We start from the raw sequence: 16603 nt of genomic DNA, 5'->3' as shown, positions 1-16603 counted from the left end.
TTGTCGATCCTCGGTTCTGCTGACCCGAACCGCTGCAACCCGCCTGCCGGCATGGCAAACTTCCGTTTCTACATGGTAGTTTAAACGACATTCGAATGGCCGGTCTATACATAGCTGAGAGATAAATTTGGGAAACGCTAATGATAAGGAGTTGGATACCCTTTTTAGACATTTTGAATAACATTGAAGTATTTTTGTATGTATGTACAATACATCTAGACAGGGATTCCGTTACTCCGCACAGCTTTCCGCTCCTGAATCCGGATCTACATAGCATCGTGATGGTCGCAACATGGTTCCGGGTCTTCTCTTTGTACATCCGGATCCCACTTGCCACTTCCCGGTTATGCCTCACGGGGCAAAGGTAAACACCCTCGGTCCCGCTTTCAGCCCATCCACCGGGTCCTGCCCATCATCCCCCGGAGACGGCACAACAGAGATGCTGTCCACGGCCGTCCGCAGCCCGGAAAGCTCATACATAAGCACCACCCGGCACACCGTAACCGAAGCCGTGTAGCGACCAATAATCCCAAAGGTATCACGCACCGAGGCAAACTGCATGCTCGAGAAGGCCAGCGTGCCAAATATAACATGAAAAGTCGTCGACGTCGAGGTCAACCACGACAACGCCAGAAACTGCTTCGTCTCCGGCACCGTCTCAACCGTAATGTTCTTGTCCGCCGAGAGCGTCAGCTCAGACTGCAGGAGCGGTTCCCCCTTGGGCGTGAGCAGTCGCAGCCGGGACTTGAGACACAGCGCGCCAATGATGTGCACTGCGATGCCCGTTCCCGCCCATACCCCCGGCAGGTAGCTGGAGTCCGGTAGGATCATGGTTGTGACGCCGACGCCGAGGCCGTAGGTGACGTGGACTACGTTGGCGACGGAGGCTAATGCGACGATGTATTCGAGGACTAGTATGACCCATGAGCGGCGGATGTGGAAGCTGTAGAAGCGGCCTTCGCGGGCGCGGAGGATGCCGACGGGGTCTTTGTACTCGAATGGCCGGAGCGCTACGACGACGGGGGCCCCTGCGAGGAGGAGGGTGGTGAGTAAGGGTCGGCGGGCGATGACATAGAGCAGCGCGCTTTCCTCGCTGCTGGAACCTAGTACGGAGAGCGCGAAGGGCATGATGCCTAGTAGCACGGCGGCCGAGGCCATGTTGGCTTTCATGAACTCGGAAGTGCTGGATAAGATGCATTGTACCACGGCCTGGCCGGCGGAGGTTGTGCCGTTGGCGATCTAATCGTCGGCATCTGGGCGTTGGCCCTTGGCCCAGGTATTGTACTCGGCCGAGCAGTGTTGTTCGAGGGTATGCTGGAAAATGAGCCCATATTCGGGGTACCAATCGCGGAAGGAGACGTCGGTGGCAGATGCTGCCAGTGAAGTGAACAGGCCCAGGACGCAGAGGCCGACAATATTAGGCCTCATATTTAGGTATTTTATTGCCGCCGTGAGCCTGTTGGGACTTGATGACGATCCAGTCCGGAAAATAGGTGCTGTGAGAGCGAGGTCGATGACAACAAACACCTCCTCTAAATGCCAAACCTCTCAACGGGAACAAAAGAAAATTTAGGAGATCTAGATCGGTCGGCACAGCAAACTCATCGCTAAACGCGTGTGGGGGTGCCGGGGTTGACGAAGCACAACACCAACTGCATAATATCGTGAGTCTTGGCAATTTGAGGTGGTTCTATTGGTAGAGTCCCGCCGACGACTCTCGCCTGGCCTGCACATCGGGCCGCATGCCAGAGCTTTTGGCCCTCTCCGAGCCTATCTTGCGAAATAATAATAATCTAGGAGCTTCAAACACATAGCGAGAGAGAGCACACCATGTGTTTCTCCTTTAACATGCAAGGTCGGGGCCAGTGGCGGGCCACTCCCAAACTTACATTACCAACCTGCCGCACTCCGATTTATTACCTTTTGATGCAGCGATAAGACACTGCCCGATTACGCAGACAAAGCTGCGCAATCGACCGGCAAACACCGCAAGGCTTTCCCCGTCGGTAAGATATCGTCCATCCAGCGTCATGGGAATCTTTGTAGGAATCCCCCAAGTCCCTGGCCAACTCAGCAGACCCGAAACGGAGACCGGGTTATGGCATCCTCCGGGTCGCTGCGGGTTAACTTTTACGAACAACAACGTTACAAAGCCAGTCAGCTCAGCATTCCGTCCACCGAGCCTCGCCAGAACACAGCCGGCCGGTTTCGCAGTCTTCCGATTGACCCGACCTCTACGGATACACTGACTTACTATGTATTATCCTTTGCTGTCCGCTTGCTGCGGTGCTGGGGCCGAACGGTGAAGATGATTCGTCCTTGTGACGGTTGCTCAGCCGGGTCAGCCTCATCCCGTTGGGCGTTCAGCGGGCAGTGAGAGACAACGGCGGGGGGGGCCATTCAAAGAGGGTTGTCAGTCTTTTCTGTGCCACACTGACGTCTGCGAAGAGGGAAAAGATCTCCATGAGTTGGCCGTGTTGAACAAGATGCTGACTCCGGCGGAGGGTCTTTGGAATATTGTCCGTTTCCTTTCATGTTGATGGAAATAGCTACTGATTTTGGCGTATGATTTCATCGCTCGGAGGCAGTGTCTCCAAGAACCGTTGAGAATGACGAAAGGCAAAAAAGAAAGACAATGAACGAATCGGGTCTTGGGTGGACTTGTTCCCAAATCGGCAAGTGGGATGTGGAGAGCGGGAGGGAACCCTGGAGCTGAAACAGATTTAGAAACATTTTAGCGCTAACCTTATTCGGATAACACCCAGGCCCAAAGTTGGACCGGAAAGGTACGTAACTCAGCTGCAAAGGGGCCTAAGAGATGCATCGAGCTTCCTGGGAAGAGACGGAGACACAAAAGACCGGAGAAACGGGGCAAGCTACTGGTGTCGGTCCTCGCGTTGAGGAAGGGTTGTCCAAAATATTTGCTAGTAAAGTAGAAAAATAGAGGCAGAGTTGAAGGGCATTGTCTGGTCTGAACACATGGACCAGGCACCTGGGCCGGGCGCTTGGGCCAACAATCCGTAACCCTGGGAAAGCGGAATGACGCAAAGGTCAAAATTAGGGTTGGCTGCTTCATCAACATCAGACGGGGCCGCTCCCACAACCACGGTCAGAGGCGGAAGCGGAATTCGGCAAAAAGGAGATCAAAGAACATTCTTAGAACAAAAACGCTCCCATTCATTAATCAATGACCCGTTCATACCACCATGGGAACCGTGGAAACTTCACCCAGGCGGGTGGCCTGGTCGCTCGGAACGTTGTCGCGCCCCGACGCAGGGGTTTTCCCCTTTCCCATCGTCTGAAGCAATCCAAACAACAGCTCGGGTTTCGAATGCCCGGGAAACGAAAGGCCGATGCTACACACGACGAGGGATGATGTATTTCGAGTCCCTTGAAAAACTCGAGCGGAAGCGCTCGACCAGTTTGACTCGTACCCTGCGTTCAAACCCTAAGCGCCGCTATTCATAGGGTGCTCGCAGTCTTGGCAAGCGTTTTGTTTGAGGCCGGTCGCAAGTTATCGGCTTGACTGGATTGAAACAAAAACTCACGATGGAGAGGGTTGCACGGGGTTGTTTCCCAGGGAGAGCCGATGAAAAATCGAGTTCTACAAGAGGCGCTGAGGCGCAATCAATGGGCATTGGCTAAGTTCGAAGCCTAAGCCATAGATATCCCGGTGGGATGGGTTCTTTGTCCGTCTGGTATGTTCTTGAGAAAACGGAGCTCGGTGGTTTGGCTAGGCCCAAAGGACCAGCTGACCGTCGTGTTTCCTTGACCGGGCTACTTCGCTGGGTTGGTCGCTCATCTGACTTTGAACGGTTGAGAAGAACTCATTGAATAAGAGGCAATGGGTCAAGCACGGCTAAAGCTGAGCCACGTTTTCCAGCTGTCGTTGATTTGTAGGGTAAGAGATGGACAACAAATGGAACGCTACCACAACCCCATTGTTTTGCCAACGGGTACGGAAGAAAGCGTTCTCGTGCACACTGCCCATGAAATAAGCCAGAAATCGGGCGGGAACTCTATGTCGTGGTGTCATTTCAAAAGAAGTTGACAGTCAGATCGGGAGAACGAGGACTCTGCAGATCAGGGCCCACCTCCGCCCAATGCCGTGGCATGAGTGGGTGGGCTCGAGGTGGGTTCAGGTGGGGACGGTGGTTAAGACGGAGGGAACCTCGAACGAGTTTCCTGGTCACCAATTCCGACCGGAATTTATTTTTATTTTGTTGTGGCCAAACTTGCTTGCACCACCGCCTTTGTTCGCCCGCGGCCGGCCCTCAATAGCCTCTGCTTATCGGGCTGACCATCGCAACTCATTCTTGGGTGGTCATGTCCCTCAAGAGAGGGGAAAGATGCGGCGGATTTTCAAGGCGCCTTGCCGTTTTGGTGGTCGGGCGGAGGATGTCAAGGCCGCGCCGTCCCCGTCGTAATCTGCAAGTTCATGCTGGCCAGGGAATTCCACGGAGTGAGCCAGGAAGAGACATCACGGCCGACGCGACGATGAGTTTTTTGAAAGCAAGTCTGAACAACACTCCGTTTTGCCTTACATATCGTGCCCAGAGCAGGTAAGACTAGAAGGCCGGCCGACACAAGCGGGCGGGCGGGCAGGTGGTCGGTCGGGCTCCGTTGCGCTGCGACGGGTCGAATGGTCGGGCGAGTGGGCGCCGGCCAGGACAGTTCTTCAACCCAATTCCGGTCCCTCAACGGAGGCCGTCCGCTCAAGATTTTCGCAGGCTAACGCTCTTTTTCTTCTAGTGTAAGGAGAGCGGTGGTATGCAGTGTAACTTCCTCCGGCGGCGGTAGCGAGTTCCTGCCAGGGGAACATTGGGGAGGGTGGGCATTTTCGTGTTTCGCCTCTTATCGGTCGCGCGCGGGGGGCATCGGCGGGAGAGGTTGAATGGGGCCTCGCAGGCGCTCTATCATTGGTACAAGGGATTTTTCGTGAGGGGGGTTACCTCCCGCCGATTGGTACGAGTAACCAGTTTTGCCAGTCTCCCCAGACTCAACGCCGGCGGCAACGACGAACCACAAACTGATTGGAGAATGGCGCCCGCAGCGAGCGGTCACGCTGTCGAGAAAACTCGGAGGCGCCTCGGGAAGTCGGCCTGCGGCTGATGACGGCGGAGACGGGCTGCGCAACTCTTTGAACTCGCAAACGAACTCTTCCCCTTGAACGTCGTGGCTGTGGTACGGAAATCGTAAGTCCCGTGTTCGCCACGATCGAATTGCGCAGACCGGGACCGTGCAGCGGTCGAGAGTGATTGATCCTCTGGCTTGTTTTCCCCGTTCAGCAAGTCTGAACAGAGAGGCGAGAATCACGAAAGTCTTTCCTTTTCCATCCCGAGGGTTGACTCGCGAAGGGAGGGTCCCACAAAATATCCAGTGTTGCGCATCGCGCCGAAGAATCGGAGGCTTGGCGATAGTTTTCTTGTCCCGTCGCTGTTTAAGGTCGACGACCAGGTTCTACTTGAAACATCCGTCATGGCCAACCAACGCTCGCCGTTCGAGCAACTTTCAATCGCACTTGGGCAGCCCAGATGGTAGCCGACCTCCAGGCCAATCAGGCCTCTAAAAAGCAGCCTACTCATTCATGAGGCAGTAAGATGGACTGTCGATAGCTTCACTCTGCTTGTGGAATGCGGACGCAGTGTATGCTGCGCGCTTCTTTGGAATCAAGACGTTTGTCATGTCAAGCCACTTTTTGTTACGATCTCAGCCATGCCCTGCGTGCCCGCTGTGGCCGTTGCGCAGGGATCGTCCATGGCAGGGGCAGGAGCAAGGGGCAGGGGCTGACGGAGGCCATGCGGGCTTGAACGGAGCCCTTTCGCATTCGCCGTTTCGAAACGGAGATACATGCACTCATGCATGTCCTGACACCCACAGCACACCACTCCGGAGAGCGGCCAGCTGAGATGGTGGGCCGGGTCATTGCAGGCCGTTATGCACCACCCTTTCCTAGAGGGGGATCGCCCACCTCGGGCAGCACCAACTTGCATTAAAATATTCTCTCCCCCCCAAACTCTCGGGACATGTTCCTCCATATGAGTTAGTCGTACCAATCCGACGCACGTTGACCGACACCTTCACGACAGGCGACTAAAACCTAGGACGTTGTGTCCTTTCACATATCTTCGCTCCCGACCACTACTATTTCGAGCTTTCTAGTCACCACAGTAACTTGGTCGCCCTCGGGGGCCATGTCTCTCACAGATCAACCTCGCCCCATTCTCAACGCGGGGCATTCATACGAAGCAGCGGCGAAGAACACCCGCTCATTCGCTCTCTCCTCCAAAGCAGCGGCCTTTGACGAGCCCATCTTCGACAAGTTCGACGACATGGACCACTCGGACGCCTTGGCCCCAAGCCCCGAGCTCGAGAACGGTGCCGTTCCCCAGTTGCCTACAAAGAGCGCTCTTCGGGCCTCGCGGGTGCTCGGCAACTTGAAGTTGAACCTGGACAACGGTGCTGTCGAGACGGCGGAGCTTGGTACACCGCATGATGTTTACCTTTCCTCTGAGGAAGACGCCTCGTCCGACGCCGACGACTTCTCCGATTACGACTACGACTCGAGCGTGGAGGACCCGGCCTCGCCCAGCAGGGTCAACAGCCGTGAAGACACAGCGAGGGTGGTGTCGGTCGTGTTCGCAGGGAAGCCATCTCTTGTCGATCTACCAGCGACAAGGAAACGACCGGCATCGAGCAATTCGGAATCCACGTCAAGGATACGATCCAGTACAGAGTCGACATCCGTGACCGAACCGACCGCTACCAAGTCCATCCCAGCCGAAGACCGTCCAGTGTCGCCGGCAAGCACCGCCTCGTCACGATATTCTTACATTGCTAGGGACATGTCGGCGAAGCGGAGGAGCACATTTCTATCAGATATGTTGACGAACAACAAGAAGCCGACCTTCCTCAGCATTGACCCCTACGCCAATGGCAGCAGCTACACACTTAACATCCCCAAGGCGCTCGACAGCCTCGAAGGCGAGGTCCATTCGACCAAGACGCCGCGCACGCCAACCGCACTTTTCAAGGGAGTGACGAGATCATTCAGCCTGTCCCGGAAGCGGAGCCGGCCGAACCTGAACTCCCCCCAACCCGCGGTGCCGAAGCTGGACACGTCATTTGCGTCGGAGCGGAATACGATGGCCTCGCCGGCAACTGCTGTTTCGGTGGACAGTCTCCCGCAGCAACAACCACATCTTGCACAAAAGACGCCACAGACACCGGTGACGTACACGGATATCCTCCGCGCGGTCAAGCGCAACGCGACCGTCATGGGCGCACCACCAGCAAACAACGACATCGTGTCACCTACTGCTGAAAACAACAGCCCAGTGTCGATCAGGAAGGGGATACTGAGCGGGCTGTCAGCTAAGAGGAGGAGCGTCAAGCTCATGGGGAAGTCTTGAAAACGGAAGACTGGGCAAATTCGTGCATTTCACAAGCGTTTTTTCTTCTTCACCATCTCAGCAAACAAACGAGCGATCGGATAGGGATCGACAGCACTCATAACTAATCATCTCGAGGAAACGGCGTTTTACGGGGGAAAATGATGAATGTATGGTTGATCTTCGGGACATGACTTGGGGGCGGAGGCTTTGCTTTTTTTTGGTTTGAGGCGTGGGGAATGATGATACCACTTTTATATCACTCTGGTGGATGTTTATGCTTTCAATCAGAACGATTTGCAGGTTGCAGTCTTCGCACTCAGTTCCCAGATACTCTTATTCTCCGATTGTGCTCTTGAGTGACTGTATTGTGTGATCACAAGAAACATCTCTCCACCTCACTGCGTGATGTAATCAAACTAGAGTTTTTGGTGTGATTTTCTACATTCGGATGGGCGCCTTTGCTTGGGGTTGCGAGACACCGCCATTTCGGCAGAGGGCGGCTCAGAAACTTTCAGTCATACGTGGCTTTGAGCCTTGCAAGCTTTGAACCGATACGAATCCGTACATCAAGGTTAACGTTACTCGACTCCCCTGCTTCAATTCATTCCAAGATGCAGTGGGGCCGCCGTTACTCGTTAACAAGGGCATCGTCGCCATCTCGTCATGCCCCCTGCCCTGCACCCGCTGCGATTCCTTCCTTTGTTCTAGAAGGGTTTTACCTTTGGGTCAAAGCATCTTGAGGGAGTCGTGCTTCAAGGGAAGCGGGAATGAATGCAAGTCTGGCCCGCCGGGCACCCGCTTGGGGGCGAGTTCTCCGTTTCAACGCCTATCCAGGGTTCTGCTTCTCCTAAGGGTCATTGCCAAGGGCGGCGAAAGCGACGGGAGGGATGTTTCAGGAAGCCTCCATTCCGGAATCAATGTCGTGGTTGCTTCCGCTTCGAGCTCGGCTGGGGGGATTGGCGCGAAGAGGGTTGCTCTCGGCTACGAGCCTCACGGCGGAATTCGATTTTGTTTTGTTGCTCTTTTTGTCTTCGTTTTGTTGAATGCTTTCTGCATTCCTGCTTTCTTCGTCGGTTGCGCCCGGGTATAAACATCGGCTTCATTTTTTCCTTTGCATCCCCGATGTCCGCTTTAGGTGTTGAATCAATACCTCGAGAACGCACCGCACACTGCCTCCAGCCGCAAAACCGTCCGAAAGTTCGCGCGCGCATGCTAGGGGGGTGCATCACGGCATCTCGGATACCGGCCTCGCTTCGTCTCAAGGTTTGTTGCAAGGCGGGCACGACAGCAGCTCCACATCACAACCACACCCCGAGACCCCGCATACATTTGATGCAGGAACCAGGAACCGCTGCGATGCTGCAATTCACCGTTACGCGAAAACGCTCAGAGTGGGCCGCATCTGAGATGTCGGGTGGATGGTAGAAGAAACAAAAAAAGCCCGGGTTCCAAACAACCATCAAGCAGAAAAGGGATGTCGGTAACAAGGGTAAAAAGTTCAAATGTCTGGGCAGCTCGGGGGAGACTTCCTGGCTCAGGCGTTTGATGCGACACGACGCAAGGACTCGCTCGAGATGGGGGAAGGTCTCGAAACGCCCATTGGAGGTTTCAAGCTTCAGGTGTTTCTGGGGATGGTCAGGGGCTAATGCTACACTACGGATACAAGTTCACCACCAATTCATGCTCCATGACATGATCACTATTACCCCGCCTCGTCAGACACCCGCGCGCCGGTTATCTCTCCTCCCCTGGTGTATGAAGCCGCCACTGAGCACCTTCGATTGCTCCAAACCAAAAAATCGCCCCTTAAACTAGTGTAGTGTAGAGAGAAGGCGGGGATCCCTTTAAAGAGACTGAGCCCGGTGGCGATAGTCTCCGAGTTGGGGATTGGCGCGTCGGGATAGCTGACTCTCCCTGTGGGGGTTGCATAGAAGGGTGCTGCTCACTTAAAAGAAACGGAGAAGAGGGAAATGGTTGGTTTATGTTCTCTGGTCTCTCCCCGATCTGCAGGGTTGGACCTTCTTGAGTTTATTCTGACTTCCCTCGACTAGCTTGGATGGACGAATCGGAGGTCTAGCAATGCTCTTTTCGGGGGTTGACTTACACGACGCAGAAACGGTGCATCGAGTCAGACGCTGCAACCGCAAGCAGACTCCCAGTGTTGTGTTTCCTGGGAATGGAAGAATGTGGGTTGATGTCGTCGGCGGGAATTCGGGGGCACGTTATCGTATGGACCGTGGACGTTCACCACAGGTGCCATGGACATCGATAGAAAGGGTGATTAATACCGATATTATGGCCCGGGTACCATTTCCAAAGTCTTCAAGTCCAGGAAATGGACTGCATGACCTACACTCGCGCCACAGAAACAAGACATCTCAAACAGCCACGGCGGGTGCATCACTTCTCGCTTCTCGAACTGACCGGTGAATCGTCCCACATCAACCTCTGTGACTATATTTGCCGTCGTGGATACATGGGCAGTGCACACGTAGCAAGGAAAGGAAAGGGGCCCCAGAAACCGCATTGAAACACGCAACCAATTAACTACATCATCGACAACTGCTCAACATCTTTCCGTCTGCCCAGCTCCATAATTACCCACCGGCTCCAAGCAAAGCCGGTGACAGCACCCGTGGAGATCGCGGTTTCAGGAGCTTTGTGACGGGGTCCGAGGGGAGGCGAAACGGGGTAGGTGCACTGCCTCGACTGCCCACTACCTGTGGAAGAGGCAAATCGTGGGTGCTAGCGAGAGGGACGTGAACACTGGGTATGAGTGGGAGGTAACTCATCCATGGATGGGATAACGGTGGACGACCTGCCGTTTTAGAAGTTGACTTGTCAAAGGCAAGAATGGAAACTTGGTTTGTGGTTGACAGTGTACCTTGGGAGGGGCAGCATGGTTTGCTGGTGATGTGTTACATGGATGCACCCTGTGTTCCTTTCTGGTTGGTATCTTTTGGGGATGTACGACTTACCTGTTATCACAGGCGTGTAGTACACGGCCGCGGCCTTCGAGAAATCACGTCGCAGTTTATGAAGTGTGTCATTTTTCGAGAGTTATATCTTGGGTCAAGTCGGGACTTGGGATTGTTGAAGTTCCCACAATATCAAAGTGTGTGTGTGATGTTGGCGACCGAAAATCATATTCGGAATCGACATAGTCTTGTCATCGATCTGTGCTCAACACCGTGGTAGGTATTATGATATGCCACATCGCAAATACAAACCAAATATCTGACTGATACTAGCTCCTCACTCAAGATAAAGTCTCCTCCTATTCAAAGAGTGAAAAACAAAAAGCTCACAGCCAAGACCTATTCCCATCCGGAGGGATAGACGTTGGCAGTTACGAAAAACCGGTGTTTTTTCTTCGCTGACTTGGGGATCGAACCCAGGGCAATTTCGATTTATGACGGAATTGGCGGGACCAGCGCCCCTCCCAATACCGCTGCGCCAAACACGCTGTTTGGCGAATTGGGAGGAGATGGTGACAGGAGCAGCGGGAAGGGGACTTATATCCTTGGAGGAGGGAAGGTGCGGCGGTTTGGGGCCGTGAGCGGGGTGAGCAGTGAGTTTGGATGAAAGGGCTGGCTTGCTTGATCTCTACTAGATAATATCACTCCAACTAAACCGATGAATTACTGGGGACGGAACAGAACGGGTTCCAAGAGTGTAAGTTCTTGTTGAAATATCACTTGAAAGATATGATTGCGGCAGGTTTGTCCTTCAGAGAGGGGAAAGTCAGGCTGTAAGTGTCGGCCAAGAGGGATAGCACTACTTTGTTACTTAGGGGTGTTGTATGTACAAAACCGAGAACGCCTTAGGCATTGGGTTGTAAAATCTTACCGAGACTTCATTCCCATTGTTCTCTCGTCGCTGTAATACCATCCTTTCAGGATTACAGTGTCACAGCACTTCATCCTCAACGAAAGTTCCTGGGAACGGAAACGGGATGCGAATATATACGCATATGTGGTTTTATGTACTTTGCGTTACCGAGCCCCCGACGGCATAACTACCATCTAGAGCTCAATAAACGGGCTTAGGGGGTCAACTATATACAAGAACGTCGACATTGCCTCATGCCTTTCCTCTCACCCAACCTTATAGGTTTCTCTCCCTTAAGGCAAGCACTGGCTATACCACTGGCTCTGCGCCGTGCACTTGCCCTGCGCACAGGTCGTCGGGCCCGAGTACCCGGTACCACCGCACTGCCCGTACAAGGCCACGCTGCCACCACCGTTGGTGGGCTGGCTGCCGCCGGCGCTGCTGGTCGGCGAGCCACCGTTGTTGTTGCCGCCGCCCGAGCAGGTGATGGGCCGCGGGCCGGGGATCTGGTAGGTGCGGCCGCCCATGTCGGCGGCACCGTTGGCGCCGTAGATGCTGACGACGATGCCCGGGTCGTTGGAGGGGTAGGCGCCTGGGAAGGAGACGGTGCTGAACCCCGAGGAGGAGCCGGAGCCGGTGACTGTTGAGGGAGAGAGAGATGTTAGTTTGTTTGGAGTAGGAGAAGGTACTTTGGTGAAGAGTAAGTACTCACCCTGGATCTGGGCACACTCCATGTAGAACTGGGCACCACCCGCGGTCGAGGCGCTGTGCAGGGCGAGCAGCTCAACACGCATCAGGTATTGGCCCGGGGCGATGCAGGAGGGCATGTCGAAGTAGTGCCAGCCGCCGTTGGCAATCATCTCGTCGACGGCCCACACGCCGTTGCTGAAGCCGCGCTCGGCAATCTTGAACCACTTTTGGCCCGACTCCGAGGCCGAGGCCGCGTTGTCGACCTTGGCCAGGTAGACCTGGATGGGGCCTGGAGGTTGGTCATGTTAGTGTCATGCCATGTGTTAGGATTGATGTGGAGGAAGACACCCACCGTGATGCGACGCCGCGATCGGGTTGTCATGGTCGTTCGGGCCTGAAGCGCCACCAATCTCATGCCCCCACCACGCGCCGACACGGGCACCGGCCGGGATCTGGATCACGGTGCTGTCGCGGTACACGATGTTGGTGTTGCAGGCCATGGCGGAGCTGCCGACGTCCTGGACCGGGTAGTTGCTAGCCGGCGCGCGAACGCCCTTGAGCTGGCCCTGGTCCGCGCCGTTGACCGACACCTTCTGGAAGATGCTGTGGGCGCTGACGGCCGTGGCCAGCGTGACGAGCGTGAAGGCCTTCATCTTTGCTTATTGGAGCTTGTCGTGTCTTGTTTGAGGTTGTTGAGAGGGCTGTAGAACGAAAAGACGAGGGCATGAGAAGAGAGACACAACAGAACCACAACCCCTTTTTATATCTCTCGCCAAGGCTCTTTCTTCATTCCCATCCCATCCCCCCCATCTTTCGGTTCTTCACCCCATTCGTTCCCTCTCAGCCCCGTCCCGTCCAGGCTTGATACCCCTCGTGAGTGAAGCTTTCACATCGTACACGCTAATTTAGACGTTGCCGCTGAGCCTGGGGGCGGGCGCGCCAAGACAGTCCAGTGTTCTTCGGTCGGGGAAGGCTTCTTCCGTTTCCTATTTGAGAAGTCGAGAAGAATAATCTAGCGTGGCCGCTCCGGGCCTGGAACCATCCAATCTGGGGTTTCCCAACGTAAATTTGGGCATGGGCGTGGTCGAAATGGTAGGGTAGCAGTTAGGTGGAAAGTATCTTCTTCTTTTCTGCGCTGCGGCGCTCCCACACCTGGTTCCCCGGATTTGCTCCCTACCGCTTACCCGCTTTGCCGCTTCGCCAACCTGGTTCGCGGGTTCGTCTGAGTCCTTGTTGCAACCTTCCCCGGTCTCCGCCGGTCCGACTTCCGGGTCGCATACAGTACCGGCCGAAGCAGTTCCGCTTAACTATTCGGCTCATGCAACCGTATCGGTCCTTTTCTTTCTTCTCTTCCCCTTCTTTCCTCTTCCTTTGTTCTCCCATGACTCGCGATGGGCTTGGCGATGGCGATGGGATGGTGTTGCCGTTCAAAATAAAGTACCGTTTCTCCTTTCACCGCCATCAAGCAAGCCGATTGTTGAGGCTGGTCAAACGGGAAACCGTGGGAGGCCGCCATATGGGATTATGAAAGGGAAGATACGACAAACCTGCGAAGATGGCCAGGCAAAACCGAAATTCCCCTCCGATCTTGACTCTTCGCCGACAATAACCACTCCTGATATCTTCGTCCACGAGCCGATCACCCTAGACAGTCAGTAGTACGAGGGAAGCGCATCACCGCTCTCGCAACCACACCTCCTGCCATCGGGTCTCTGCTGATGCCCTCTGCCGAGGTCGTATCGAGAACGGAAAAGCGACAAACAATCCCGCCACCAATAAAGATAGTTTCCCCGCAAATGTGATAGCTGCTTCTATGACCCCCAACTCTTTCACAGTGTGATCAAGATATTCCCATCCGTAAGGCTCCTCATCCTCCCCCCACGCCTTGTTCGCCTCGATGACGTTGCATTGACGACGGGAGAGCATCAAACAACCCGCCTAGTATCCACGGATGCCCGGGGGTGGGAGGTAGGGTTGGGCGAACTAGTGCTACTCGTAGGATTGGGTTAGTCATGGGGCAGAAAAGGTACGTACCGAGATCAAGACGACTAGGACAACTTCTCGGAGCGGATGCTTCAACCTCTTTCTGCCAAGAATCATCCCCTGGCTGAGATCTCATCTTATAGAGCACTACAAAGCTGCTTAGAACGACACATCCCAAGCCAGGCTTACTGAATGCCGAAGACTAGAAGACAACCGCAAACCGGAGATGGCCCTAGAACAGAATGCTTTGTTCAGGTGTCCCGTTTGGAAGGTGCTAGGCACACAACAGGGTGTTTTGACTGGATACACTTGGACGGATTTCTTTCACATTAGCCGTGTTGACAACAAAAAGCCGTTTCTAGCTCCAGCAATCACCCAATGCCAGATTTGATACTCAGAAACCCACCCCTCTCCAAAGGGCTAATTGTAAATAGTCACCATTGAAGCAAGGACTAGAGCTACCTAAAGGATTGCCTGCAATGTTTTGTTGCACAAACCATACAAGCCACTGGCCGCCAGGGCTCTGGATCGCGACTTCCCTAACACCAACTACCACTTGTCACGCCTTGAAATATACACTTACACGCTCCTTCCTTCCGCTTCCGATTACCCAGGTCAGACCTACCTGATTATGGTTCCGCAAACCACAAAAATTGTTGTCTGCTGTGTACAGGTTGAACATCCTGCGCCCCCCTCTTTGTCCAACGTTCCCCCTTTGTTGTTGTATAAACCGCCAGTGAGAACAGCTCAACGACGCTGGATCCACCTTGTTTCGCCCAATATACGCCTCAAAATCTTTGTGAATCCCAGTGCCATAGCTGGCCGTCACCACTCCCTCTGTCGACTCGGCCTTTAATACCCGCCCATTTCCATATCACTTTGCTCATGCCTTCCACATCCCGCCATCAACAACACCCTCACAATACCCTTCCAGACACCACGACCGCTCCCCGTCAACAGTACCACACACTCTTCACATCCGGTTACTCAACCCAACCCACCTTGATCACAATATCCCCTACACCCCAAACCCCCACGAAAACCGCACCCATCCACACAACCCCTCTTCCCTGCCAAGCAAGATGGACGACCTCACTTCCAAGATAAACGACCTCCTCAGTCCCCAGACAGATGACCTCCCCGAAGAATTCATCTACATCCTCGACATCACCAAAGGCAACCCAGGCTCCATGTCCGTCTGCAACCAGCTCGTCCGGGCCGAGCGAACCGACCTGTTCCTCAACATTAAGAAGTTCTCGACCGAAGGTCACGAGCTGTGGCTAGTGTACAAGGACGTCTGCGGGCAAGATCTTACGAAATCGATCCGCCTGCTGGAGCTCATTCGTGATGGGAAGGTGCTGGCTGAGGAGGTGCTAGAGGCCGGGGAGGAAAGGAACAGGAAGGAGATTGAGTGGTTGTTGGATTTGGTGACGACTCCTGAGGAAAGGGAGCAGGAGAAGGAGAGGGAGAGGGAGAGGGAAAATGCTGCTAGGCGGGAAAAGATCAGGGAGGATATTCAACGGGCTAAGGAGATATTGATGCTCTCTGAACTGGAAAAGGAGCAGGAGAGAAAGACGGTGGAGGAGAGCAAGGACGTGGAGGAGAACAAGCAAGCGGAGAACAAGAACGTCGAGGAAAAGGGACTGGAGGGAGAGGAAGCGAACAAGAAAGGAGAGAAAGAGAGTGAGAAGGGAGAAGTGGAGGGCGAGGAGGGGGAGAACGAGAAGGGGGAGGTGGAGAGCGAGAAAGAAGAGAAAGAGGGTGAGAAGGTCGTCCCCCCGCCCCGCCCTAATGCCCTCCATTCTCTTCTGCGTCGCTTCTGTTTGTGCCATTGATCACCTCGTGGGCTGACACAGTGGTGCCACCAGATCGCGAACTGATCGGCCCGGATACGTTTGCCATAGATCCCCACCACGACTAAGCAACGTTCTTTGGCCATTTTTTCGAGATTCCCACGGATACCTTCGGTGGTACCTCCTCTCCTATTGTATGACGGAAAATCGAGTGTGTTAGATGTTGGATGGGTTTCATGGATATCGGTTCGAGGCAGGGTACGGCTTTAGACTTGGGTCTCGATCAAACCTGAGCGCTGCTTGTGGTTAAATATAGGCTGCTATTCTTGAAAAGGTTATCAGCGGGAGGTTTGATCGTTAGGCGTTCTTGGGACAGCGATAGGGCAGAAGGAATACTTATAAATTAGACGCCAGTCCCAACACCCATCTTCGTCCCCTAAATCTGGTGATGATGTCTCGATTGCCCGAGATCCGATGCCATATTTCCTTCCCGTCATAGGAAGGACATCCTTGACGGGCTATTGAAAGGCTTCTTTGTCAGCTCCCTATACCGCCCTACCGAAGACTTTCTTTACCATCCTCTCAAAAATGAGACAGTGGTCGAGCTCGTCCGAGATATGGATTGTTGATCACGAGTTATGGAAGGTCTGTTTTGTAGAGGAGACTTGGAAATGCTACTTTTGGAGCATGCTGGAGGAGTCTCAACTTTGGCCGTCTTCATTCCTCGCTTTCATTTTCCGTGTGATGACCTTGCTTGACGATGGAACGGCATCGCGGATCACGTCGTCGGGTTCGTGCCATTCACTGGGCGATGGCGTTTTCTTGCGACGAAGGGCGGGCTGTCCCTGCAGGTGTCAGTCAGCCTTGCTTCGAAGTGGCCATTCTTTGCCATATTAGCACGCCCTGGCCGAG

The 16603-nt window shown here is 54.3% G+C and overlaps 4 protein-coding genes across 4 annotated transcripts; 2 read left to right on the top strand and 2 right to left on the bottom strand.

The window, feature by feature from the left end:
* Positions 1-351: 351 nt before the first annotated feature.
* Positions 352-1428, bottom strand: C8A04DRAFT_37229 (uncharacterized protein; the record flags this gene model as incomplete). Its single annotated transcript, XM_062783810.1, has 2 exons — positions 352-1183; positions 1286-1428. The coding sequence occupies 2 exons, from the start codon at positions 1426-1428 to the stop codon at positions 352-354; spliced, it is 975 nt and encodes a 324-aa protein (XP_062637185.1).
* Positions 1429-6194: 4766 nt separating this feature from the next.
* C8A04DRAFT_28600 (uncharacterized protein) lies at positions 6195-7412 on the top strand (the record flags this gene model as incomplete). The annotated part of the gene is made up of 1 exon (XM_062780704.1): positions 6195-7412. One exon carries the CDS (start codon positions 6195-6197, stop codon positions 7410-7412), a length of 1218 nt encoding a protein of 405 aa, XP_062637184.1.
* Positions 7413-11518: 4106 nt separating this feature from the next.
* Positions 11519-12568, bottom strand: C8A04DRAFT_28599 (glycosyl hydrolase family 61-domain-containing protein; the record flags this gene model as incomplete). Its single annotated transcript, XM_062780703.1, has 3 exons — positions 11519-11865; positions 11938-12204; positions 12268-12568. 3 exons carry the CDS (start codon positions 12566-12568, stop codon positions 11519-11521), a joined length of 915 nt encoding a protein of 304 aa, XP_062637183.1.
* Positions 12569-14980: 2412 nt separating this feature from the next.
* C8A04DRAFT_28598 (uncharacterized protein) lies at positions 14981-15819 on the top strand (the record flags this gene model as incomplete). Its single annotated transcript, XM_062780702.1, has 2 exons — positions 14981-15659; positions 15767-15819. 2 exons carry the CDS (start codon positions 14981-14983, stop codon positions 15817-15819), a joined length of 732 nt encoding a protein of 243 aa, XP_062637182.1.
* Positions 15820-16603: the final 784 nt, after the last annotated feature.

The sequence above is a fragment of the Dichotomopilus funicola genome (assembly GCF_033296635.1).
Source record: "Dichotomopilus funicola strain CBS 141.50 unplaced genomic scaffold C8A04scaffold_30, whole genome shotgun sequence".
Classification (NCBI taxonomy): Eukaryota; Fungi; Ascomycota; class Sordariomycetes; order Sordariales; family Chaetomiaceae; genus Dichotomopilus; species Dichotomopilus funicola.
This window is presented reverse-complemented; position numbering and strand designations above follow the sequence as displayed.